At 50.8% G+C, this 25,215-nt stretch overlaps 1 protein-coding gene across 2 annotated transcripts; it reads right to left on the bottom strand.

Annotated features, from left to right (window-relative positions):
* Positions 1–4,483: 4,483 nt before the first annotated feature.
* Positions 4,484–19,847, bottom strand: Ccm2l (CCM2 like scaffold protein). Of its 2 annotated transcripts, XM_032904461.1 has the most exons (10): positions 19,800–19,847; positions 17,891–18,058; positions 15,327–15,410; positions 15,046–15,229; positions 13,938–14,392; positions 11,222–11,357; positions 9,118–9,181; positions 7,132–7,261; positions 6,188–6,326; positions 4,484–5,324 (listed from the first exon to the last, which is right to left on the bottom strand). In XM_032904461.1, the coding sequence occupies exons 1-10, from the start codon at positions 19,827–19,829 to the stop codon at positions 5,020–5,022; spliced, it is 1,695 nt and encodes a 564-aa protein (XP_032760352.1). In that variant the 5' UTR covers positions 19,830–19,847; the 3' UTR covers positions 4,484–5,019. The 2 variants fall into 2 exon arrangements, with proteins under 2 accessions (XP_032760352.1, XP_032760353.1); XM_032904462.1 differs by lacking the exon at positions 9,118–9,181.
* Between the last annotated feature and the right edge of the window lie 5,368 nt (positions 19,848–25,215).

Genomic DNA, 25,215 nt, shown 5'->3' with positions numbered 1-25,215 from the left:
TGAATGGACTCACTCCTCTCTTCCCTTACCTGTCTGAGATCATCCTACCCCCTGGCCCTTGCTCCAACCTCTGCCGCGCCCCCACTCGCCTCTGCAGCAGCTCCTGGCCTGCCCCTGCGGGGCTCCTCAGTCTTCACTCTTCTCTGGTTTCCGGTCTATAAGCTCTACCCACTCTGCACTTGATCTTAGCCAAAAGGCCGAGAAGCGATAGCTCTACCCACTCTGATCTCACCCCACACTCCCTTGCTCCTCCAGCAATGCTAGCATCTGCATTTACCGCATGTATTGAACACCTACTGCGTGTACTCAGTCTGTCTATGTAGCTCTGGCTGGCCTTGAACTCAAGACCCAAAGAGCCCAGCTACATAGTGAGGTCTATGTTGTGCAAACCTCACAAGGCTCCATAATTGTGAAGTGTTGCTATCTACATCTTACAGATTAGGATCTCAAGGCCCAGAAACATTTAAGGGGTTACCCAACTTTACCCAACTAGCAGAGGACAGTTTTGGGATTCAGAAATGTTCAGTCTGATCATAGCTCCCACATCTGACTGGTTGTCATGCTTCTGCCTCTATTCATGCCAAGGTCCCAGCCTGGAGGCCTCTTCCTCTCCATTGTCCCCTTGATGCAAGCCTTGTTTGTTCTAGAAGGCCTTGTTTATACATCACCTCTGATTCAGAGTCCCTTCCAGATTCCCCAGAACGAGGAAACTTGGTAATGTCATTCATCACCGTCATCGTCGTCGTCATCATCATCATCATTATCAACAACAGGCTCCATAGCCCAGGCTGGCTTCAAATTCGTGACCCTTCTACACCACCAGCCTCTCAGATGCTGAAGTTACTTACAATAATGTGTCATCACACCCAGTTTATGTTGAGACCTCACCCTCAGACTACATGTCCCACCCCCACCCCCTACACCCACCCCCCACCCTCCCACACCCACTCACATCTACCCACACCCACCCTCCCACTCCTACTTACCCACCCTCTCATACCCATTCACACCCACCCAGCCATACCCACCTTCCCCACCCTACCCCCATCTACCCCACCCTCCCACACCCACTCACACCCACCCACCCTCTCATACCCACTCATACCCACTCACACCCCCCACATTCGTTCCCACTCTCTCCCACCCACACCCACCCAAACCCACCCACCCACACCCAGCAGTTGCGTTGGTAGGAAATGTGCTGTCTCCTCTCATGTCTAGCACAAAATGGGGTACAGAGTGGGTGTTCTCTAGATGCTTGAGGATCGGATGGCAGGGGCCTCATCCCCATCCCAGTTGGAAATCCCCAGACTCCCAGGAGTCTCTAGCTGGAAAGAAGCAGAGGAAGAGGAGGAGGAAGTTGTAGGAGAGGTCTCCACTAGGGGACAGTTTCACTAAGGTTACCACACATCTTCTACCAACTTGGGTCAAAGTCCCCAGAGAAGCCAGCTGGGGATAAAGTTCCACATTTGCACGATCCCCAGAGGTCTTTTGGAGGCAGCTATCCTACCCTAGGGGACTTCCCCCTCTTTCGATGCCAGGAACTGAACCATGATAGGAAGTGACCCAGGCAGGATGTCTGTTACCCCAGCCAGGCCCAAAGGACCTCTGGCAGCAAGTGGTCACATCACTTTGTTACTGTGATCGTTCTAGGGCGAGTACGAACTTCCCTGACTGTGAGGGAAATTGCCCCATTCTCAGGACTATGGGGCAAGTACCATCCTCGTACCCCTCACATCCCTGCCATGGTATCCTGGCTACGACTGAGCAAGAACAGAGTTCTTACAAGCCCAAGGCCTTTAGAGAGACTGCCTCCCTCAGCAACTCCCTGAGACCCCTAAGGCCTCAGGTCCCAGTGTGACCTAACATTGCCACATCCCTTAGGGTAGACGCAAGGCAGGACGGAGGCTGAAAAGAAGAACTCTGGTAAGTTCACATTGCAGATCACTGTGCAACATGGCTTCCTGACTTCCCCTCCTTGAGAGCCAGGCTGCTCACTCACAAGCTGAGGAAAGACACCGGATAACATCGGAAGTAGTGTGTGAGCTCAGTAGAATGAGCAAATCAGTTCAACGGAGGCACCAGGGAAGAGCTGCTCTCCGTATGAGTTCCCCGGATCTACTGCTAACATTCGTTCATTCGTTCTTATTGGCAGAGTAAACTTTGGACCCCACCTCCATCCTCTTGAGTCAGGAACTCTGGGTATCTGGCTCAACAGTCTGTCCTAGCAAACCTTCCTGGAGGCTCCGGCTCACATTAAAGTTTGTCAGTCGATGCTAGAAGCTTAACAGATGGGCAGCATATTGGGAGAAGGTATGTGGAACGCCAACATCAAACAAGGGAGTTGTATCTAAAACGTGATTACTATTCTTGCAACACGGGAACCCCCGACAGAAGTGAGCAAACAGTCCAAAGGAGCAGCTCCTACGTAGCAGGGGAAGCCCAAGGTCCAATACACACAGGAGGAGGCTCCAGATCCCAGGGTGACGCTGGAGAAGTACTTAGGAGAGTGCTTACCTGGAATTCACTGTGTGCAGCATTCCACAAGCCAGGCATGCAGCAGCACTCGTCTTTAATCATAGAACGTAGGAGGATCAGAAGTTTGAAAGCAGCCTGGGTTACACGTGACAGTATCGCGACGACAACAACAACAACAACAACAACAGAGATCTCACGATTAACACAGAATTGCAAGAATGCAAGGTATATGTGTATTTGTCTGGTGTGCATGTGCGTGTACATGTGCGTGTGCGTGTTCGTGTTTGAGACCAAGTCCTGCTCAGTTGCCAAATCCAAACTGATGGCCTTGACTACAGACAGGCTTTATAGAAACCGCTGAATGCGTGAGACAACAGCATTGCTTGAAAGCCACAGATCTGCCATTTCAGAAGGGGTTTGTGAAATTTAAAACACACGTATCTGGGATCTACTAATTCCACTCTTGGCAGAGCCCAAAGGAATCTTCACGTGGGTCCAGAAGGGCCAGCAACAAAGGTGTTTATCCCAGCAGTGTTTGTGGTTAGAGAGATGAAACAAGGTGGGTGTCCATCATCGGGATCGGATGAATAGAGGGAATGCTGGCGGCTGTTGAATGCATCGAGCTAGGTTTCCCCGCATGGGGAAGACCCATATGGTTGGGTCCTCAAAATGTTACAGACTGATCGGTGCTGATGGTGCAGCACATCTGTAATCAAGCACTCAAGTGGCTGGGGCAGGAGGATCTTGAGTTGTATAACAAGATGCTCACATCAAAAACATGATATCACACCCCTGACCACCCCAATGGCAAAATGCCGAATGTTATGAAAGGGAAAAGAAGAATTAGAACCCATTCCAATACCACTACGCTGTGTTCGTGGGCATATGGCATTGCATAGGGTGTGTATTTGTGTGTGTGTGTGTGTGTGTGTGTGTGTGTGTGTGTGTGTGCGCACACGCAGGGTTGCACGCATGTGGAGGTCAGAGGTTAGTCTCCTTAGATCTCTGTGTACCTTATCTGTTAAGATATAATCTCTTATTTAAATCAAAATTATTATTAGCGCATGTGCCTATGCATGTGCAGAGTGGTGTTGATGCCACCGTGCTCATGTGCGGAGGTCAGAGGACAGCTCTGTGAGATGGTTTTCTCCTCCCACCTTTATATGGGCTCTGGGGCTTGAATTCAGGTGGCCAGGCACATCAGCAAATGCCTTACAAGCTGAGTCATCTCATGGGCTGAGGGTCCCTCACTCACACTGCTTGTTAGCTGGCCCCTCTCTCTGAACCCTGCTCTCAGCTGGGGTTACAGACATGTGTCCACACTGGATTTTCACATGGGTGGTGGAGATCCGAACTCAGGCCACCATGCTTGAGTGGTAGGTACTCTACCCGCTGTGCAGCCCAGCATTGTGTACAGAGACTTTTTTTTTTTTTTTTTTTGGCATGTTGGAGCTAGGGGTTGTGGTGTGGAGTAGAATCTGTGGACAAGCAAGGAATGAAGCAGAACATCAGGAGAACCTTGCATGGACCAGTGACGGGGGTTGGGTGTGTGTGCGGGGGTTGGGGGTGGGGTGAGGGTGGGAACAGTCATCTGCTACTGTTCCAGTGGGAATCTGGAACTCTAAGTCTCAGTGATCACTCGATTTGAAAATGTTTGACTGAGGACGGCTTAGCAAGGTTTTGCAGACACATTTGATCTCTTCCACAGGCCTCTGGCCTCCCTCAAGGTTCACTGTCCTCACTGAGGCTGTGCCAAGGACTGGCCTCATCTTGACCTCCAGAGCTTCAGCTCTGCCTGCACAGCTCTTTGATTAGCCCCAGGCTGGCTGTCTGCAGAGTCCTGAGTGCATTTTGTTTGGGGGCTTGGGCACAGAGCCAGGCTATAAGACCACTGTGAAGGCCAGTCCTGCTTCTTCTTCTCAAGCTGTGAACTTCTCTAGTTTTCATAACACCTCATTCCACACACCGCTCCCAGGAACAACAGGCACATTGAGTCAGAAAAACATTCCAAGTGGAGAGGAACAGCATTTATTGAGCACCTACAGCATGCCAGGCCCAACCCTAATGTCTTGCCCTCCATTCATCCCGATGACCACCTGTGAGCTGGGTGGAGCTGAAATTATCCTAGAGATGTGGAAATGAGTGTCGATATCCAAGGACCTGGCGTTGTCTCATATTTCCATTCCCTTAAAAACAAACAAATAAACAAACACCCCCCCATGTCTCTTCAGTCTCTCAGCCTGTAAAATTGAAGAGGGGTCTCTAGGTCTGGAAATATCTCTGGTTTGGGGTTGGGCAGGGTTGCAGAAAGTGGGGCGTGAATTAGATATCTTTTCTGTCGGCCAGTAGGTGGAGCGATTCTTTAGCTTGAAGAACACTCTAGAGTCTGGCTCTCCCGCCCTCTGCAGGATTTTCTTGGTATTGCAGGGACTGAAGCCCTGTGAACCCATTTGCAGGGAAAAGAAGCCCCAAGGCACGGATGGGAACCCAGGAGTCTAGGAACCCTGGGGATGGTGTCATATGGGCAAGTGTGCCGCGGAGCTACAGGTAGTTGTCTTCAACCTGGTCGCCTCCGCTTGGGGAGACATCCTCGTAGACGTCGTCATCGTCCGGGGCCAGTGCCTCGATGTCATGCGTGATGTCAGCCAGCAGCTGGTGGAAGGTCTGCTCTTCCGGCCTCTGGGCCGCCCCGTCATAACTGCGCACGGCAGACGCAGACGTGGAGCTCATGCTGCGCTTGATACGACCGAAGCTATCAGTGAGGATTCCACCCTCGCGGATACCCATGCTCTCCAGGAAGCCCTCGAAGTAGCCGATGTCCTGATCTGGGATGAAGGGCCGCATCCCTAGAGGACACAGGGCAAGGTGACTCCAGCATCCAGCCAGACTGCTATGGAATACCCTCTCTGGAAGACCGAGTTCAAATCCTGTCTCTGCCGGGATAGCTTTATCCAAGATTTTTTACCTCTCAAAACAGCAGATGACACAAGACTCCCCATGTGTTTGCTAGCTTAATATACTCTTAGGGATATACTCCCAGTTACTGGCTATACAACCTTAGTTAAATAACTACTCAAACCTCACCTTCGTCACCTGTACAACGGATCTTCTGTACCTGATTTGGTGCAAATGTAATCAGTTACTTTCCACGCCGAGCCCCATAAACATCAGATTTACTTGCGTCCCTTTCTGGACCTTTGACTTCTTTACTTTGCTACTCTGAGTGTCAGTCTCTTCACTTCCAAATGGGGACGAGATAGCAATATTTACTTCTCAGGCGCGGGGATAGTCTGTGAGGTCATGCTTGGCTTATGATAACTGCCAAACATGCGCCTGTGTGATCAATATTATTCCTACGGTGCTCAGTAACCCTCTTCACTAGCTGTGTGACTCCAGACAAGTCGCTTTGCCTCTCTGAGGCTGAGATAGGCTGTGTGTGTGTGTGCACATGTGCGTGCATGCGTGTGTGTGTGTGCATGTGCGTGTGTGTGTGTGTGTGTGTTGATCACATCCTGACCTGCTTTGCTACCCTAGGGCTAGGCTCATCCAGCTGTTTGCTGGCAATTCCTCTCCCTTTCCTGCACTCTTTCTTCCTCTCCTTCTCAGGTCCAGGTTCTCTAAGTCTTGGGCCTTAGGGGCTCAAAGAGCAAAGCGCTCCCAGGTGGTGCCTGGCTGGGGATGCCTGGAGCCAAGGCAGAGTGGGGCTTACCAATAAGAAGGAACTTCCGTCGGTCCCCATAGAGTTTCTGCAGGCCTGCACAGTAGTCCTGGATAGGCAGCCCCAGGCGATAGTCTCGTAGCAGCATCGCAAACTGCTGGATCTCAGGAGGACCCAGCTTACTTCGCAGCTGTGGGAGTAAGGGACACCCTTGGAAACCAGATCCAGACTGCAACAACGCCTGACTTCTGCTAAATATGCTGAGGTTCTCTCTGGCAGCCTGTCAGGCCCAGCCCATCTGCAAAATCTTCCACTGCCCACTGAGGGGGGTGGGGACATCTGGTCTTTGCATCTAGGAATGGTGTAGTGGTTTGTATATGCTCGGCCCAAGGAGTGGCACTGTTAGAAGGTGTGGCCCTGTTGGAGTAGGTAGCCTTGTTGGAGTAGGTGTGTCACTTTGGGTGCAGGCTTTAAGACCCTCACCCTAGCTGCCTGGAAGCCAGTATTCTGCTAGCAGCCTTCAGATGAAGATGTAGAACTCTCAGCTCCTCCTGCACCATGCCTGCCTGGATCCTGCCATGTTCCTGCCTTGATGATAATGGACTGACCTCTGAATCTGGAATCAGTCCTAATGTTGTCCTTATAAGAGTCATCTTTGTCATAGTGTCTGTTCACAGCAGTAAAACTCTAAGACAAATGGGATATGGGTCCCACTTCCTGAGCCCCAATCCTTTGGTGACCTCCTCTGAGGTGGCAGGAGGTCATTATCTCCCTGACCCTTGCTTTCCTTCTCTGCACTTGGGGTGAGGAGGGAGCCTCCCTCTTGAGGTTGTTGAAGAGATGAAAGACAGGGGAGGTGCTTGGAGCCTTCAGTGCAGGCTGACACCAGTCACGGCTTCTCTAAGCTGGCCTCTCCTAATCGCACCTCCTTCCCTGGCCTCTGAGCTCTCACATAAGATTCTTGCTGCAGAGCTCTGCTGTCTGTGCACGCTCACCGTGACCATGTAATCCTGTAGCTGCTCAAAGGCCCAGCTGCTGTGGTCGATACTGCTACAGTGGGAGCCGTGGAAGGACGGTGTGGACGCGCCACTGTAACATGCCTCGAATGTGTCCTGGGAGCCATTGCTGCAGAGAAAAGGGGAAAGTAGCCTCACCAACCTCTGTTGCTTTCCCTAGGTTAGGCTGAAGGTGGTTGGGCCTATAAAGGCTCATCAAAGTCCAGCAACCTCTGAAGCCCCTCCTGCCCTCGGCACTCCTGTCATCCTTCCTTATCCCTCCCCGGGCCTTCGCACAGGCTGTTCCCTCTGCCTGGACTTCTCTCCTCCATTGCCTCTCTCACATCTGGTGTCACAGTCACAGGACCACTACCTGCTTATTCTGAATTCCTGATGTTCTCTCTGCGTGGAATGACCAGTCCCTTTTATCACCAGCTCAACTGTCATCAGTTCTGGGAAGCCCCTCTGGTTCCTAGGTAAGGTAGAGTCCCCTTCTGACTCTCACATACCCTGGGAAGCTTCTTTTCACTGTGGTATCCATCACTGCTGGATGCCACCTGTGCTGAACTGTGTGGCCTTTCCTTTCTGCTTGTTGAGTTCTTTTTATAAACTAGGCTGTCTGGCTCATCGTGGAGGGTTTCGTTTTTGAGGGTCTCACATATCCTAGAATGGCCTTAAACTCTTTATGTAGTGGAGGTTAGCCTTGAACTTTTGATCCTGTTTTTAACCTCCCAAGTGCTGGAGTGGTGGGCTTGAACCACCAAGCCAGGCTAATGCAGTGACAGGGGTTGGAATCAAAGCCTCTCATATCCTAGGCAAACACTCTCTCATCTCTGGTTCAGTCCCACCCAGCATAGGAAGTTCTCATTGTTAACTCCTTTCAAAATAAGATGACCACACTGGGCTTGGGCTTTGAACTTTTGACACTCTAGCTTCCACCTCCAGAAGGCTGGGACCACAGACCTAGCAAGGGTGTAGACTCCTGAGCTCACATGCCAGCCTGCTTGTGCTTGCAGGCCAGGTCTATGGCGTTTACTGTGTTTGACCCTTGGGATGCTAAACTTTGTTTCCCTAGTCTTCAGCTTCTCCATCTGTAAAATGAGATGATGAAGATTGGTGTCACTGTGAAAATGACAGGATCTAGTATTTGTAAGGCGTTCAGGCTATAGACCCCACATAACAGATAACTAGCCACATAGCAGCTAACAAAAGCCAATGACGTGCTTTACAGCGTGTGTGTACGTGCACACACACACACACACACACACACACACAAAAAAAGCGCACACACACACAAACACACACACACACACACACACAAGCACACAAACACACACACACACACACACACACACACACACACACACACACACACACAACACACACACAACACACACACACAAACACACACACACACACACATAAACACACACACACACACACACATGCGCTACAGGGATGGAACCCAGGGCTTTTCACATAGTGAGCTTGCCTGGTGATGCTGTGGTATTCCCTGATCCCTATCCTCTCTAAACTATTTCAAGAGGCCATTGGTGTGCTCTTGAATGGTTGAAGCTACAGCTTGGACCACGAGGTCACTCTGAGGATGGTGAAGGGGAAGCTGTGACTGAAAGAGAGGCCCAGGGTGAATAGGACCAGGAGGCCCCAAACTCTGGTTGTATTTTGCATAAGAAGACAAGAAAACCAATCCTGTCTTTGTAAACCTACCTTCCCCGGGATTTCCTATTATACCAACAGACTTCTAGCATTAGCTGTGACTTTGGACTCTGCAGACCACTGAACCTGGGAGGCTTGAACACCTCTGTGGTCCCAGGTCTCTAGGTCTCCCAGGGTTTAGCCTGGAGCTCTGTCTACCTCCCAGACTCAACACAAATCATGGTTGGGTCCCTGGGCCCCATGCGCTGTAGAGGAGTTGGGTGGGGGTGGGGAGGGAAAGCTGGCATCACAGACAAAGCTGGTACTCACAAGGAGCTGCAGCAGCTCAAGTCGGCATCATAGGCGAATGTCCCATCGGTGCGGCAGCTCTCACCTGGGACCAGCAGGAAGAACTGTCAGAGATGACGTGCAGACACCAATAGGCTTCCTGAACCCCTGACATTGGCAGCACCCTGGGATCTGGTTCTCGTCCAGCCCTGATACGTAGCCAACCTCAGGCAACTGTCATCCCCAATCCTTGCTGTCCCCAGTGCCCAGGTCCATAGCATCTTCCTATCTGATGGGACACGGGGAATGACAAATGAGAGGCAGTGGGAGAGTGTTGATAAATGTGTGTCTAGACGAGACAGAACAATGCTGCAGAGAGCAAGTCAGTCAGCAGCTTGAAAGGAAAGCAACGTTATTTGTGGAGACTGTGGCTCCTCCCCAGCCTGGTCCCTCACCTGTCTGGGCAGGGCCTTCTCATGTCAGTGGGGGTCACTCTGTCACTCTGACTTCTCAGAGGCAAGTTCCTCATTACAGGTTCCCATAACACTGTGCTTAGACATTTATCACTGTGACTTCCATGCACGTCGCAGGAAGGCAAGACCGTGCCTCAGTTTGCCTACTGTCAAGATACCTTACAGATTACAACTGGGCCTGAGAAATAAAAACTCAGTCGACATTGGTTGAATGAACGAGCTCTCTCATTTGGGTGCCTAGCATCCTGGTGGGAGCCAACCAGTCACCAGCAGAGGCTTCCCAACAAGCAGGTAGCAGAGTCACGACCAGGCCAGTGCCACAGCTGCTGGAGCTGTGCAAACAGAGACCACTCCATAGCAGGCTGTGGAGGAGGGAATTCACACACTGGCTGTCTTTGAGGGTAGCACACAGAGAGAGCGCTGCAGACAGAAGCTTTGGAATTAGACACACTGGGTTTGGATTCTGCCTCTGACCTACCAATCTTGTGACCTGTGACTATTTATTGACTACTCTGAGTCTCAATGCTTATTATCTGTAAAACTGGATTCACAGGGCCTCGGAGAGGCTCCTCTACCCCTTCGCCCTTTTTCTCTGTGTAGCCCTGGCTCGACTGGAACTTGGAGTGGATCAGGCTGGTACTGACCTCTGAGATCTTTCTGCCTCTGCTGTCCATGTGCTGAGATGAAAGATGTGTGTCACCACCATGCTTAGATCTTTTTTTCTTTTTTAAAGATCAGGTTTCGGGGCTGGAGAAATGGCTCAGTGGTTAAGAGCACTGACTTCTCTTCCAGAGGTCCTGAGTTCAAGTCCCAGCAACCACATGGTGGCCCACAACCATCTGTTATGGGATCCGATGCCCTCTTCTGGTGTGTCTGAACAGCTACAGTGTATTTACATATAATAAATAGAGCTTTTAAAAAAAATAAAGATCAGGTTTCTGCATTGCAGCTCGGCTGACCTTAAACTCGGATCCTTCTGCCCCAGTGTCCCAAAAGCTTGGGACTATTAGCTAATGTGCTCAGGATGGCATTTGCATATGCCATGATGCCCGTGTGGAGGTCGGAGGAAAACTTTTGAAAACCCAAAAGCTTCTCCTTCCACCCTGTGAGCCCTGAGGACTGAGTTCAAGTTGTCAAGATTGGCAGCAGGCACCTTACCCTCGCTGAGCCATCTCACCAGCCTGGGGACTGAGCAGTTTCCATTTATCTGAAGGCTACCTCTCCAGCATCTGTGGAGTGCCCGTTCCTGTGCTAAGTGAACAAGACAGGTAGGACGCCATAAAGTCTCAAGAAGACTTGACACTTCGCTATTGTGCTTGGCACACAAGGCACTCAATAAATGCCCGTTAGTCTCACTTTAATTCCAACCCTTGATTGTATACACGGACTAATCTGGAAATGTCTGCCCTAGGAATCTCCTGGGGTGAGGTGGCTCAGTTAGCCAACAGTACAGTTGCTGAACTTTGCAAAGCAGGGACGCCCAAAACAAGAGAGAAGTTCAAGTGCCTAAGTTCAAACTCATCCCAAACTTGACAACGTGGCCATCTCTGAAGAGGTCATCAAGAAGATGACACTCTGTCAAGCGGACCCCTAGAACCAGGGTCCAGGTCATCAGCCCTGACTATCGGGACATCCAGCCTCTCCCAGTGCTTTATGGGAGTTTGGATACTCACTGCAGCTGGAGAGCCATGGCCGCTTTGGTGTGGGTCTGTAGTGGTAGCCAGCCCGGTCTACACACTCGATGCTCTGGTCGCCGTAGATGATCTGGAAGACTTGACAGATGAGTGCACAGGATTCCTCAGCAGCATCCTGGTCCAGGGGCAAGAAGAGAACTCGGGCTCTTACCTATCCCCAGGGCACTCCTGCCTCCTCAGATGCAGTGTGAGCCTGTGCTGACATGTACACCTTAAGCCAACGTCAAAGACATGTCCCCTCAGAATTATATGGCTCCTCCCTTGTTCTTATAACCCTTTTACAGAATCTAGAGGCAGCTCAAACTCCTCTGCCATGAAAGTACATTCCAGGTCTCTGGGGGATTCATGGCCTACCATGGAATTTATCTAGCCTAAAGGCTCATTTAACTAAATGTACAGGCACAGACGCTGAAGCCCAGTGTGGAGACCAGAGCGGTAGGAGAAGGAACACTTCAAAGAATCAGAATTGTAGGCTCAGCGCTGTTACTACTACTGGGCACAGGGTATGGCTGTGGGTTGCCCTGTGCCCAACGCAATTGTGGGAGAAAGCAATAACAGTGTCCCTGGTAGGAGGAAGAGGGCCCGAGGCAAAGCTTCGGAGGTTGCACATTTGAGGAGGAATCCGCCTCTTCAAGCAAGAGACACGGGAAGCAGTCATTGATTGACAAAGGCCACGCTTATGAAGATCCTTTTGGCACCTCTAAAAACCCTAAGGTAAATGTTAAGCTGTAACTCAGGATGGGTATCTGTGGTCATTGCGGGTACCACGGTTTAAACCAGGATCAGACCTTACCATGACCCTAGAGTAGACAGGTCAGAGAGGATCCTCGTTTTATGGTTGAGTGCTCCGAGGCTTTAATGGAGTTGTGTGACTTGTTTGGACTCACAGGCGAAGGCATCAGCTAATGCTGGCATTGGGGGGTTTAACTCTGACCACTGTGTTTGGGATCACTGTGCCTCGGACAGAAGCTCAGACACTGGGAAAGCAACTCATTTACTTATTCATTCTCCCACCCGGCCGGGACCGGAGCCTTAAACCCACAGCTGAGTGGGATAGGCGAGGCCCTGTCTGGTTTGCAGGCCCCTGGATCTATCGACTATTTCTTCTCCTTGCTTCAGTTTAAACAATACAAACTAACTTTTCCTGTCGAAACAGGGTCTCTTCCTCCACCCCGTCACATAACCCACTCACCTCCTACTAGAGCCAGCCTGAACCATGTGATCCTAGCTTTTCTGCTCACCTGTACGCCCCTCCCCATTTCCTCATCGCCCTAATAAAGTTTCCAGGATGAGGCTGTGTTGGATGAGGCAGTGAAGTACAGAATGGAAGGAAGGGCTGAGCCAATGGGGTGGGGGATGGCAACGTTATCCCAGGGAGAGATGTTGGAGCTAGGTATGGACAGTAAATGGTGTGGGCATAGGGTTTGAATATACTTAAAAATTAGGCCAGTGAATTTATTGACAGTGTAGATTGAGAGAGAGAGAGAGAGACATACACACACACACTCATAAGAGACAGAGACAGAGAGACAGACAGAAAAGAGAGACAGACAGACCAAGGACCACTGCAAGGTTTCAGCCTGAGCCACCGAGGATGGAGCTGCCATTCAATGAAACGGGCACACGAAGACGCTTCGTGTTTGAGAGGAGCTTGGGGGCTCAGCTTGTAACAAATGCATTCATAATGACAAACAGACCCTGGAAAAGACAGGAGGAGTGAAGATTTGGTTAGAGGTGTTCTCTGGATTTTAGAAGGTAGCAAAGTAGAAATCACCCAGAAACAAGTGTGGATAAATCTCCTAGAAACAAGGAGAAAAGATTGAGGATAACTCCTGACCCACCCCGACTCTAAGAGGCTGGAAGGAAAGGAGGTACCAGCTTCTAAGAAGGAGCTCAGGGTAAGAGAGGGGCCAGGATAGGAGAGCTGGCTGGTATCTCAGTGAGGGGTTGTGAGCCACTGAGCTGCATTTCCTGGGATTGTCCACCTCTCTCTGTAGACAGACATACTCATTACTCAGAGAGAGCCCCGGAACCTGGTGCAGAGGAATGCCAGGAAGGTTTAAGCCTTGAAAGCACGGGCTAGACTTAAGAGTACTCCTTAAGAGACCACACCAAACTCATCTCCTCACCCACAGCACCTAGCCCAATGTGGAGCACATAGCTGGCACTCAATAAATGCCACCAAGCCAGGCATGGTGGTGTGGGCCTTTAATCTCAGTACTAAGGGGGCAGAGGCAGATGGATCAATGAGTTGGAAGCCAGCTTGGTCTACAGAGTTCCAGGACAACAGAGGAACCCTATCTAGAAAGACTACAACAAAAACAACTATATTATCATGGTCAAGTGAGCGAGAGCAAGGGTGAATGCTGACAGGAAATGACAGGTAGGACAGGCAAGAATAATTCAAAGCTTCTGCTTCCGGTGGCCACCTTAGTCACCAAGAGAAAAAGGCTTTGAACTTCCTGGGTTCGAATCTTGAAGCCACCTACTTTCCGCAGGACTTTTAGTTACCTAAACTTTGAGCCTGCTTCCTTTTCTAAAGAATGGAAATAGATGTCATATTCGCCCTAGGGGCTGCTGTGCGGATTAAGTGTTAATGTTGTCCCCTGTCTGTCTAGGGTCGGCGCTTCATCCGTGGTGTGATTAGTGCATAGTGACTGTCACGGAGGTGGTGCCAACACTGCCTGGTGCTCACCCTGTTTGCCACAGCCAGGATGACCAAGTTGCAATAGGCGTCGGGGCTGTGGTTTTGGGGATCCAGCGGGTTGGGGCCGGGGTGGCGTCGCTCCCAGCTGCCGCCGACGCCGCCACTCGCCTGCCGCCTCTCCCAGCTGCCACCCGGCTTGCCCGCGCCGCCGCCCGCGTGCCGCCGCTCCCAGCTGCCGCTGAACGTCTGTCGCCGTTCCCAGCTGCCCGACGCCCTCGCTCCCGCGCGCTGCCGCTCCAGGCTGCCGCCGCCTCCGGCCGCCCGTGCCTCCGCGCCCGCGCCCCCGCCCCACGCCACGCGCCAGTCCAGGCTGCAGATGGTGTGCCGTCGCTCGGCTGTGCCCACCCGTCGTTTCTCGGGCGCGGCGCCCGGAGGGCCTGGATCGCGACCCGAACCTCCCGGGCTGCCGTCCATGCCCGCGGGCACCGGGTCCACGCCCAGACCTAGGGAAGGACGGGGTTTGTGGGGTTCAGTAGCAGGAAATAGCGGCTTTTCGGGGCCACCCGGAGGGCTAACTCATAGTTTTGAGGTTTTCTGAGCTAAGGAACGGCCTAGCACTAAGCTCCCTAGCGGTTTGTCTGCCTCTGCGACCTGGGCCCTACTCCAGGCCTATGACTCCGCCTCCAACCTTGGCTCCGCCCCAGACCTCTAGGTGGCAGCCACAAAGTCTCCACCCTCCCCAATACACCCTATGCCCTTCTCCTCAAACTGGCTTTCCGAATTGGGGGTGTTAGTCAACTTGTCCCCTTTCTCTGTACCCTTCATTTGAACGGTGACTTTGGTCAAGCATCCCACCTTCCAGTACGACTTTCCCTGCTATCTTCAGTCCCACCTCCTGATTGCTGACCTGCCACAAAACCCGACTCCTCCCCTAACCAGAGTGCCCCCTACCGTCAGATCAGAGTCAAGCGATTATGTTTTTCAACCACCTCCTCTGGTCTTGCCTGTGGTTTCTTCTGCCTGCCCTTAGTCTTAGAATTGTGCGCTCGAGTTTTCTGTCGTCCCTTTCCCAGCCTCGGATCCCTTCCCTGGTGCCCTCAAGCAATGGTCCCAGCACTGCAGGTTGGCCTCCCACCCTGTCTCCCCCGCACCGCACCGGTCTTAAGCACTAGCAGATGCAGAGCGTCGTCCTGCAGGTAGGAGGCAGCAGCAATCTCATGCGTGGGGATGCGCAAGATGAGCTCCTCGTTGTCCCGCCAGGTGAGCAGCAGGCAGCGTGCGGACAGGCTCAGGATGCTGTCCTGCTCCGGCGTGGTCTTCAGAGGCAACTCCTTCAGCTGCTGCGGGGTGAGTCGCATCACCTGAGTCCCGGGGAATTCGGGGTAGGATGTGGGAAAGGGAAAGAGACCCTACCCTCCTCCCTTCCCAGGACCTTACCCTGGCGGTGTCCAGCAGCTGCAGGAGCTCATCTCGGCTGGAGGGGTTCAGTGAGGAAGTCACCCAGGTGAGGTGACCCAGGAACTGGGTAGAAATGGAAGATTCTCATCTCCAAGTTAATACAGGATAGGCTAAAATACTCAAATTAACAATAACCTGTATGGTGGTTGATTTTGGTTGTCAACTTGCCAAAGCCAAGCAGCTGGCACACTGGTGAAGGATTCTCTTGATTGAATGATCCTATGAAGTGAACTACCCGTCTTAAATCTGGGCCACACCTTCTGGTGGCCGCCCACTTAGAGGGGCATGGAAGAAGGAAACTTTCACTTTTCACCTGCTCCCCCCACCCCAGTCTTACCGGCAAATTCATCTGTTCTGCTGCCGAGGCTACAATTAGATCCCAATTCTTCAGGATTTCCTGAAGACCAGCTAAGACATTTAGTCTCATAGGCTGAACAACTACCAGATTCTTGGCTTTTCTGTTAGAAGACAGCCTATGTTGACCACAGCCTGTAAGCCTCTGGGCCCCTCCATCAGTCATCAGTGCTGTTCCCCAAAAGAACCCTGTCTAATACACTAATGCAACCTGATAACAACTTTTGTTGAACTCGGGGCCAACTCTGAGCATATATGTATACATGTATATATTTCCCCATTCACTCACATTTGCTTTAAGGATTAAAAGGCTCAGCCTGGTATAGTTAACTAAAGAGCCTGGCCCAGAATGATAGCTAGAAAGGGTAAGGCTGGGCAGGTTGTAGTGGAGCATGCTCGGAATCCAGTGGGTGGGAGGTGGAAGCAGGACATTTAAAGAGTCCAGGGTCAGCCATGGGAGTGGCAGTGCTGTCCATGAACTCCTTGAATCTCAGCACGCAGGAGGCAGAGGCAGGCAAGTTTGAGAGGCCAGCTTGGTCTACAGAGTCAGTTCCAGGTCAGCTAGGGCCATACAGAGAAGCCCTGTCTTGAAAAAACAGAGTCCAAGGCTACATGGCGAGTTCAAGACCTCCCTGGGCTACATCAGGCTCTCGTGAGGTCGCTTGAATGCGTGTGCCAGAGCCCATGTTTCCAAAGTTAGCTGACACACGCTAACACATGGCCATCTCACTTTTTAGGGAAGCAAAAGTCACTAACACAGTGCTTCCCTCCCCCGCCCCACTGCCATGTTAAAGATCAGATTTCCAGCCTCTTTGCATGCTAGGCCAGACGCTATCATTGTGTGTGTGTGTGTGTGTGTGTGTGTTCCTGTGAGTGAGTGCAGGCATATGCCACAGCACCTGTGTGGCAGTCAGGGGATGAGCTCCTGCCTTCGCCTGAGCCAGGACCTCTTGTTTGTACTCCCCCTGCCAGACTCAGGCCCCTGAGCTTCCAGGGCTTCTCCACCTCCCATCTCCACACTGTGGGTCTTCAGGACCATGTGCATGCTTTGCATGTGCTTGGTTTACAAAGGTTTGGGGAGAGGAACCCGCACTCAAATTTGCCAGCAAGCACTTTATCCATTGAACCAGTCCCCTCTCCACACCTGTCCCAGGTCAGGAGCTACTATTAAATCTTGAAGGAACCCTGGGAATTTCCTTGCTCAGTGCCTCTCCCCACCCAACGCATTATTAATCCTTTTAGCAACCTCGTTGCAGATTAAATGGAAAGAAGCATTGAATTAATACATCATTTTCTTTAAAAAAAAAAGATTCTCAGTCAATATATGGGCTCCCATGTATTCTTACTTATAATAGCATTATCATTTAAATGTTATTCAGCATGAGAATTAACTTTTTATTGCTTTAATTGCAGGATTCTGGGTGAATCTCACCACTCACATCTTTTTATTCTGTAAACTTTCAGCCCTTGGTTTTTAAACATATTCTTTTCCTAGCTTTTCTTTATTTATAGAGTTGCCAGATAAAATACAAGATGTCAGTTAAACAACAGTTTTCTTTTTAGGACTTTTTTTTTTTTTGGTACCTATTTAGTTCTGTTTAACATTTGGAGCATGTTTGTGCTAGAGGAATAATCACTGCTCATCTGCAATTCAAATTTGACCAAGTAGCCTGTTCATTACCTTAATCCTACTTCACACCAATCTTTGGCTGATGGAGACCTGTTAACCTACCCAATGCTCCTTCAGGGTGGTTCTAAAATGGAAGTAAAGCTTTTGAGTAGTAAGAGAGTTCATCTTAGAGCTGTCTCCACCCTCCACGCCCCCAGACCTGCCTCCAGTGCTGGATGTGCAGCCTGGGGCCTGCAGAATGCCGGGCGAGCGCTCTATCGCCAAGCCACACGCCCAGCCTTGCTCTTGGACACTGAGTAAGCAGGGAGTCTGCAGACAAAAACCTCATGAGTAGGTTGAGCTTTTGGGAACACAGCACAGTTTCCCACTCAGTCTCCTGTGGGGGTGGGTTCTGAGCCCCATGTTGGGACAGAAACTCCCACGGGGGCTCAGCGGGTGGGTGACACCTGCCGAGGATGTGCAGCCCGAGGCAGTGAGGCTTCCTTCATGTACCACAGGGTGTGGCGGAGCTTGGTGTCCCTCCAAGCCCACCTGCCTAACGCCTTTGTCCCGTGCTCACCTTGACCTCTTTCTCCAGGTAGTCACACAGCAGGATGTGGGGGTCGATGAGGTAGTCAGGGGGATAAAGAGGCATAGAGTGCAGGGGCCTGCGGCTGACATTGCTTTTGAAGGCGGCCTGGCGTGCAGCCTTCGGGAACACCAGCCTTCGGATGGGGGACACGAAGCCCTGGTGGAAAAAGGAAAGTCCCAATAACACAGCACTGGCTTTGTGAGCTCAGTTTACTCCCCCAACCTAAGTTAATCTTCTGAAAAAACTTCCGGAGGAGCAGCCTGTGTCCCTCCCCAACCCTCCCACCCTTCACCCTCCCCACCCCCACCCCCACCCCCACCCCCACCCCCATCTCAAATGGAGAAGCAAAAAAAGCTCCACACTGACAGTTGGAAAGGACACCAGCAGGTGGGGCATCCCTGTCCCCAAACCTGCATTTTAAGTACCTAGGAGGGTGAGGCTCCTGCCAGCCAGATTCGAAGAATGGCCAAGGCCCAGGGCTAAGTGGAGGAGGCCTGGGCGATATTAAGCTATCGCCTGTTTGTGAGTTAGAAATACGCAATAAATAAATGTAAGTATAACCCAGAGACACCAATATAAAACACCCAGGATGGATGAAGGGAATTTGAGAGAAGTGCTTTCCCGGATCCCATCCTAGACCTATGGAATATGAAGCCCGGGGGCAGCAACCGAGCGGCTCCCCTCCCTAGTGGCATTCCAGAACTACACTGCAGTCTCAAAGCGAACCATAAATTCTGGTAGTAGGCGTGGATGCTGCTTGGCTTGGCTGAAAGACAGGCACAAACAGGAGGGGCTGTCACCTAGGAGCACATCTACCAAATGGACCTCACTGGGTGAATTCTGGTACAGGAGGTTGAGGCAGGAGAATTGTGGTGAGTTTGAGGCCAGCCTGAGCTACATAGTGGGTTTTCAAGATCAGCCTGGGTTACATGGTTAGACCCCGTCTCCTAAATAAATACATAGAGAGTATGTGCATGTTGGCCCCAGTGATTCACACGGGGCAAATGTTTGTGTATCAGTACTGGGGATTTTATCCAGAGTTGTATAAATAAATAAATAATAAAGCCTCCGAGCTTTATGCCGCTGGCCTTCTTTGCACTTAAAATTCTTATTATCAGTTTGCAATCAAACCTGGGATCTAGCATGCTTGATAGCGTTCTGCCAAGGACCGAACCCCCTGGTCCACTTACAGTTCTGAGACAGGTTCTCAGTAGATAATCTGCATTAACTTTAAACTTGTAATCCTCCTGCCTCAGACTCCAGAATAGCTGGGATTACAGGCCTGTGCCACCGTTCTGGCCTCATGTGAGTACCTCGGAAAACGTTCTGAACCCCGTTTCTTGGGTGAAGAGAGCTCCATGTGGATGAGGGTGCAGTGGGAGTTAGGAATCGGGAAAGCTTCTGAAATTCAGAAAAGGAGGAAGGTGGAGAGAGGACTTGGGATGGCTTAATCGAGGTCTGTTTTTTGCACAAGGGTGGGGAGGGCAGGTGTAGCTTGGGAGACAGCAGGCAGGGAACAGGTGGGAGGTACCAGGCTGGATGGGCAATCTGTCAACCTATAACCACCTTGGCTGGGTGAGCAGGGAGGGAAGGTGTCTGCTGGGTGTCTGTCTGTCCCTTTCCCCCAGAGGCTGCAGGAAGCTACCACCAGAATGTCCAGGAAGCAGATTTCCCAGGAAGAGCCTGTCGGTCTCTCAGCACAAGTATGACAGAGGCCACTAAGACTGACGCTTAGACCGGAGCCCAGATGTCTGGCTGTCAGGGACAGAAAGAAACTTCCTTCCAAAAGAGAAGGAAGCCCCCTTCCCGGTGCGGTTTGCTAACTCCATGTCACTCACCTCTCTACTCCACCTTCAGAGACATTTCTCAAGCCTGGCCCTCGCAAACTCCCACCTACCTTCTTCCCTTTCTTGGCTTCATATTCCATGGTGAAACTGCTCCTCAGCTCCTGCCTCCCTGCTCTCTGCCCCCTCCCGACCCCCCTCCATTTCCTTTGTTCTTTTTCCTGCCTGGTCGGAAACTCCACCAGTACCCGAGTTCCTGCCCCTCCCATCTGATGGTGGGGGTGGGGGTAAATGGAGAACACTGCCTTGGAACCCTGCAACTGAGGGGTGGGAGACAACATGGCGTCCACGTCCACGGGGCTTGGCACTTGGAGCAGACGGGGGAAGAGTCCCTGCTGCCCCAAGTTGAAGATCACATTTGGGCCATTCCCTATGTCTGTCACCAACTTTGCTGGATAACTTTTGGCAAGGTAAGACAGTCAAAGCCTCTTTCAAAGCCGGCTGCCTGTTTCTTGGTACACACCAGGCGAAACTCCAGCTTTTCTCTGAGAAATGAATGAGAGGGTGGGTGGAAAGTGCTTCAGACTATGTCCAGGCAAGTTGAGATAATAATAGTAACAGTAATAGTAACACTAATAGCAATAATAATAGTAATAAATAAATAAATAAATAATACATTATTACTTTTCAGAGAGTGGTATATGGGGGGATCTCTTGGACTGGCTGCCAGCTACTTAGTCAATCACTTGTGCCTCAGTTTCCACATTCAGCCTGACTTCATAGCAAATTGACCAGGGTGAAATACACTTAAAAGAACTCCTGGAACATATGGAGTACTTAATAAATATTAACTATTAGAGCTGCTCAATAGTAGAGCACTTACCTAGGAGCCTGCAGGCCCACTGTTCTGTCCTTAACACTGCAAGTGAATAAATAAAAAAACCGAATTCTATTTCCTTATCTATGGCTCCCGGGCTGCCTCACTGTCTTGTTGGCACATTTCAACTCCCTTACTCCTCACTCTGTCTGCGACCATGATTTCAGTTACATAAATTTTAAAAATACAGTCTCATGTGCAGATCCTGACGCAAGGTCACACAGGTGGCGTGCTCAGCAAATATCCTGCATGGGCTGGGGGTTCATGTCATAATGTGAGAATAAGAACGTGGGGCTCCCAGCCTCCCCGGGCCTGAAGTCTAGTGTCCAATGCTGCTGGTGCTCTAACCTCCCAGTCACACCTGGGGATGTTCTGAGTGGCACCTGGGTTCTGAATGCCAGAGCGCTAGAACTGCTTGGCTGATGTCCCTGGCTGCAGTGACTGTTCTAAGCTCTGGGCTTCAGGTTCCCAACCTTCCCAAAGGGAAGGCGATCCCCAAAGTCCTCTCTTGCTACTGCTCCTCTGTGGCATGGAAGACAGGAGGCCACAGATCACAATCAGCAGGTGCCAGTGCTTGGGCCTTTCTGCATGGCAATTTTGAAAGAGTGGGAATACCATGTCTGGATTCTCAAGATTCTTGGGTGTGGGAGCTACAGGACACCCCCAACCCTAGCCATTCCTATCTCTATCCACACATCAGAAAGGAAATGGTCTAGGCAGTTTGCTGCCAGACTTAGAGCCTCTCCCTCTGAAGCCCCTGCATCCTGTCAGTCGTATCTGAACATGGAAACATGAGACCTCCACTCTGCCTGCCGGGCCAAAGAAAAGAGACCAGGACATGACAGCCAATCCCTGATTCTGCCCTGAGCATCAGAATAGCTAAATAGCCCCTTGAGCCAGCATAGAGTGCTAGCCTTGTCATCACAGTAGGCTGTGACGGTGGTCTCTGGTGCTTCAGTAACTGGTTGTCCCAACCCCTTTGCTGTCTCTGGGTCTCAGCCTCCGCAATCATAAGCTTGGATCTTACTTTACTCTAGGAATCACTAAGGGGACCAAATGTCACTGCTTGGAATCTCAACCAGGACGAGGAGATGACTAGAAAGGGAAAATGGCCTCTGTGTTGCCTGCTGAACCCACCCCAGAGCCATGATCTGATCAAGTGCTTAGTGTCAGTAAATCACCTGGAGACAGATGACGAGGGTTCAATCACGAATGACCTTGAGCAATGTACATCATGTTTCAGAGCCTCAGCGTCCTCACGTGTTAAAAGCAGGATAATAATGGTGCTTTCCTCAGAAAGCTGTTCTCGGGACAAAATGGAACAGCAACGTAATGATAACACACATTACCAAAATCAGCCAATGAATCAAAGCTGAGGTGAGCAGAGCCAGAGATGAGCAGAGCCAGAAAATGCCATCAGAATCGTGCGTGTGGCAGCCGGGTTCAGCCCCAGTTACATCAGCCACCCTGACTGCTGTGGAGAGGATTATAAAAATCACCTCTGCACCCACAGCAGCAGCAGAGGTTAACGTCAATGGCAGTCCTAGGCACCGGGGAAACACAGCAGTTGCATCTTACCTAGAAGAACTCTGCCATACAGCAAGCAGCTTGTGTGAGGAGGGTTTTCCTGCTCTGCCTGAAAGGGTGAATGCAGGCTAGCTTACTCTACACAGAGGGAGCAGCTTGAGCAAACATGTGGTTCTGAGTTGCGCTGCTTCTGGCTGCAACAAACAGCCAATTCCAACCGCAGGTGGCTCAGCAGAAGTCAGAACATCTTCAGGGCTGGTTGGCTGAGCAGCTCACCCACGGTACAGTAAGATATAACAGTATTTGGATACAGAGCTTTTAACTTGTTCATTTATTTATTCGTTCACTTGTTTGTTTATTTATTAAGTCAGGGTTTCTTGTAGCCCAGGCTGGCTTTGAACTCACTATGCAAACAAAGATGACCTTGACATTTTGATCCTTCTGCTTGTTTGGGTCCCCCTCATGCAGGGGTTACACTTTGTGCAGTGCTGGGGACAGAACCCAGGGCCTTTGTGTATGCTAGGCAAGCACACTACCACTGATCTACAGCCTCAGTCCTGAGATACGTCCCTTAGAGCAATAATTAAGTTGGGCCGGAGCACAGTTCAATGTTAGAGCATTCACCTTGCTTGCAAGGGGCCCTGGCTTCTTTTCGAAGTACTGTAAAAACAAACAAAAATACAAACAAGGGCTGGAGAGATAGCCCAGGTGTTAAGAGCACTGTCTGCTCTTCCAGAGGTCCTGAGTTCAAGTCCCAGCAACCACATGGTGGCTTGCAACCATCTCCACTGGAGTCTGATGCCCTCTTCTGGCCTGCAGCTGTACATGCAGATGGAGCATGCCAGCGCATGCACCCACGTGCACAGACAGACAGACAGACAGACACACACACACACAAATCTTTAAAAAACACAAACAAATACTGTTTGTTTTTGTTTTGTTTTTGAGACAGAGTTTCTCTGTGTAACCCTGGCTGTTCTGGAACTTGCTCTATAGACCAACCAGTCTGGCTTTGAACTCACAGAGATCCATCTGCCTATGCTTCCCAAGTTTGGGATTAAAGGTGTGCACCACCATGCCCAGCCTCGAATTAATTTCTTTTTCTTTCTTTCTTTCTTTCTTTCTTTCTTTCTTTCTTTCTTTCTTTCTTTCTTTCTTTCTTTCTTTCTTCCTTCCTTCCTTCCTTCCTTCCTTCTTATTAGAAGAAACAATTAAGTTGAAATAGCACTGTTATGAGGACCTGTATAAGCAAAGGAAGAGATTTGACACACTTTAAAAGACACTAGTGACATTCATACACACAGAGTCCACCCAAGAATGCAGTGGGACACTGGATCTTTAAGCCAAGGAAAGGGGCCTCAGGAGAAACCTTCTAGGACCTTGGAACAGGACATTCCCATCTCTCACCTTTCCCCCTTTTCTGTAAAATGGACTTGGAGAAAATCTCTAGGAAGATCCAGGCTGAGACGCTGGCTGATGGATTGACGTTCTAGCCAATCAACAGGAAGGTTTGGATAAAGTTCTGCTCTTTCCCACACAAGTACCTTTAAAGGATCCTGAAGGAGAGTGGTTCTTCCTTCTCATCCCCTGGCCCTGGCCCAGAATAACCAAACGGGACACAAGCAGAGTGTACTGAAATGACTTTTAATATTTCATGTCGCAGCAAAATTAAAAATATACAAAAAGTCTGTGGTGTACAAAAGTCTCGGTACTGAAGCCCCAGTGTGGCCCCTCCCCTGCCCAGGGAAAGCTTGAAAGGGCAAGTTGGACCGTGGGGCTGGGAATGGCACAGATGTAGTAAATACCAGGAAGTGGACCCAGGGGTAGGCTAAGAAGCGGGCAGAAGTTTGGACTGACCACAGAAGGGAAGGAGAACACGGGAAGAGTCACCTGGAGTTGTGCTGACATGGAGATCGGGCCCTTAGGCATGGCTGGCGGTTCCTGTGGACGTGTGGCAGGTATCAGAGGTGAAGGTGTTCTGGTGGGATCCCCCTCCCAAGGGACCATGGCTCTAGTCCTAGATTACCACCAGCTTGCTGTGTGAGCTTGGGCAGGTTGCCTCCCGTCTCTGGGCCTGCCCCTTCTGTAAACTAGGAAGTAACTGGGTATTAAGCCACCGATGCCAAATTGGGGGTTCCAGGCCCTGCCCAAGGGTCTGCAGTGGCAAGGAAGCCGTGAGTATTCTGCATTAAGCCATCTAAGATAGAATGCAGAAGTCCTTCAACTTAACCCGGAAGCTGACGTGAGTCCTCACTAGGATGCATCTGTAATCTACTCAGCTTATTAATCTAAGGTAGTGAAATTGATGCCTTATTAAGGTGACCTTTTTTTGTTGGGGGAGGGGAAAAAGTTCTCAAGCCACGAAATCCTCAGGGCTCTGGGGATGCCCGGACCCTTTCTTATGTCTGGTTTAGGAACGAGACAGGAGAGGAGCAAGGAAAGAGTCCTGTTAGATTTGTCTGTCTGTCTGTCTGAAGAGGAATAGCCTCCGCCATTCTGTGGCTCTCCTCACCCCATCTTTGTTTCTAAGATCCCCTCCCCTTTAACATTATTGCAGGGATCCTGACCTTCCACCATCCAGCCTGGCCTGGGGACTCCTAGGGAGTTGTGCATAGAATAAAGGCCAGAGCTGCTGAGCAGGGAGGAGGTGGCCTCCGTGTGAGGTTACAGTGGGAGGGGCTGAGCAAGGGAACTCTTCTGTGCCCTGGGGATTCTGCTTCCCAGACCCAGACCTGGATGGAGTGGTCCTTCCTTAACCCATCTCCTGTAGTGCCCTGATACTGTCCTCCTGCATCTCCCAGTGGTAAGCAAGAACTCCGTGTCCTAACCAGAATGGCCCACGTGTCCTGTCTCCCCAAGCCTCAGAAGAGTCCTTGACTAGAAAGGGGACCCAGGCCCCTTCCATTGTGACACCACGAAACACTTGCCTAGAGATTTCAGCTCTGCTCCTGCAGCCTCCTCTGGCTCAGTCTGGGAAGGAGGCAGATGCTGGAGTTGTGAGGCAGCTGAGGACGGGATCAGGGCTCTTGGCATTAAGTTAGAAACCTGTGCCTAGACTCTCCCTCTACTTGGAGAGAGTCCCTCTGAACCCAGAGTTCTCAAACTGGAAGACTCCAGATCCTAAG

Source organism: Rattus rattus, chromosome 5 (genome assembly GCF_011064425.1).
Source record: "Rattus rattus isolate New Zealand chromosome 5, Rrattus_CSIRO_v1, whole genome shotgun sequence".
Lineage (NCBI taxonomy): Eukaryota > Metazoa > Chordata > Mammalia > Rodentia > Muridae > Rattus > Rattus rattus.
The sequence above is the reverse complement of the archived record's forward strand: the minus strand, read 5'-3'. Positions and strand labels throughout refer to the sequence as shown.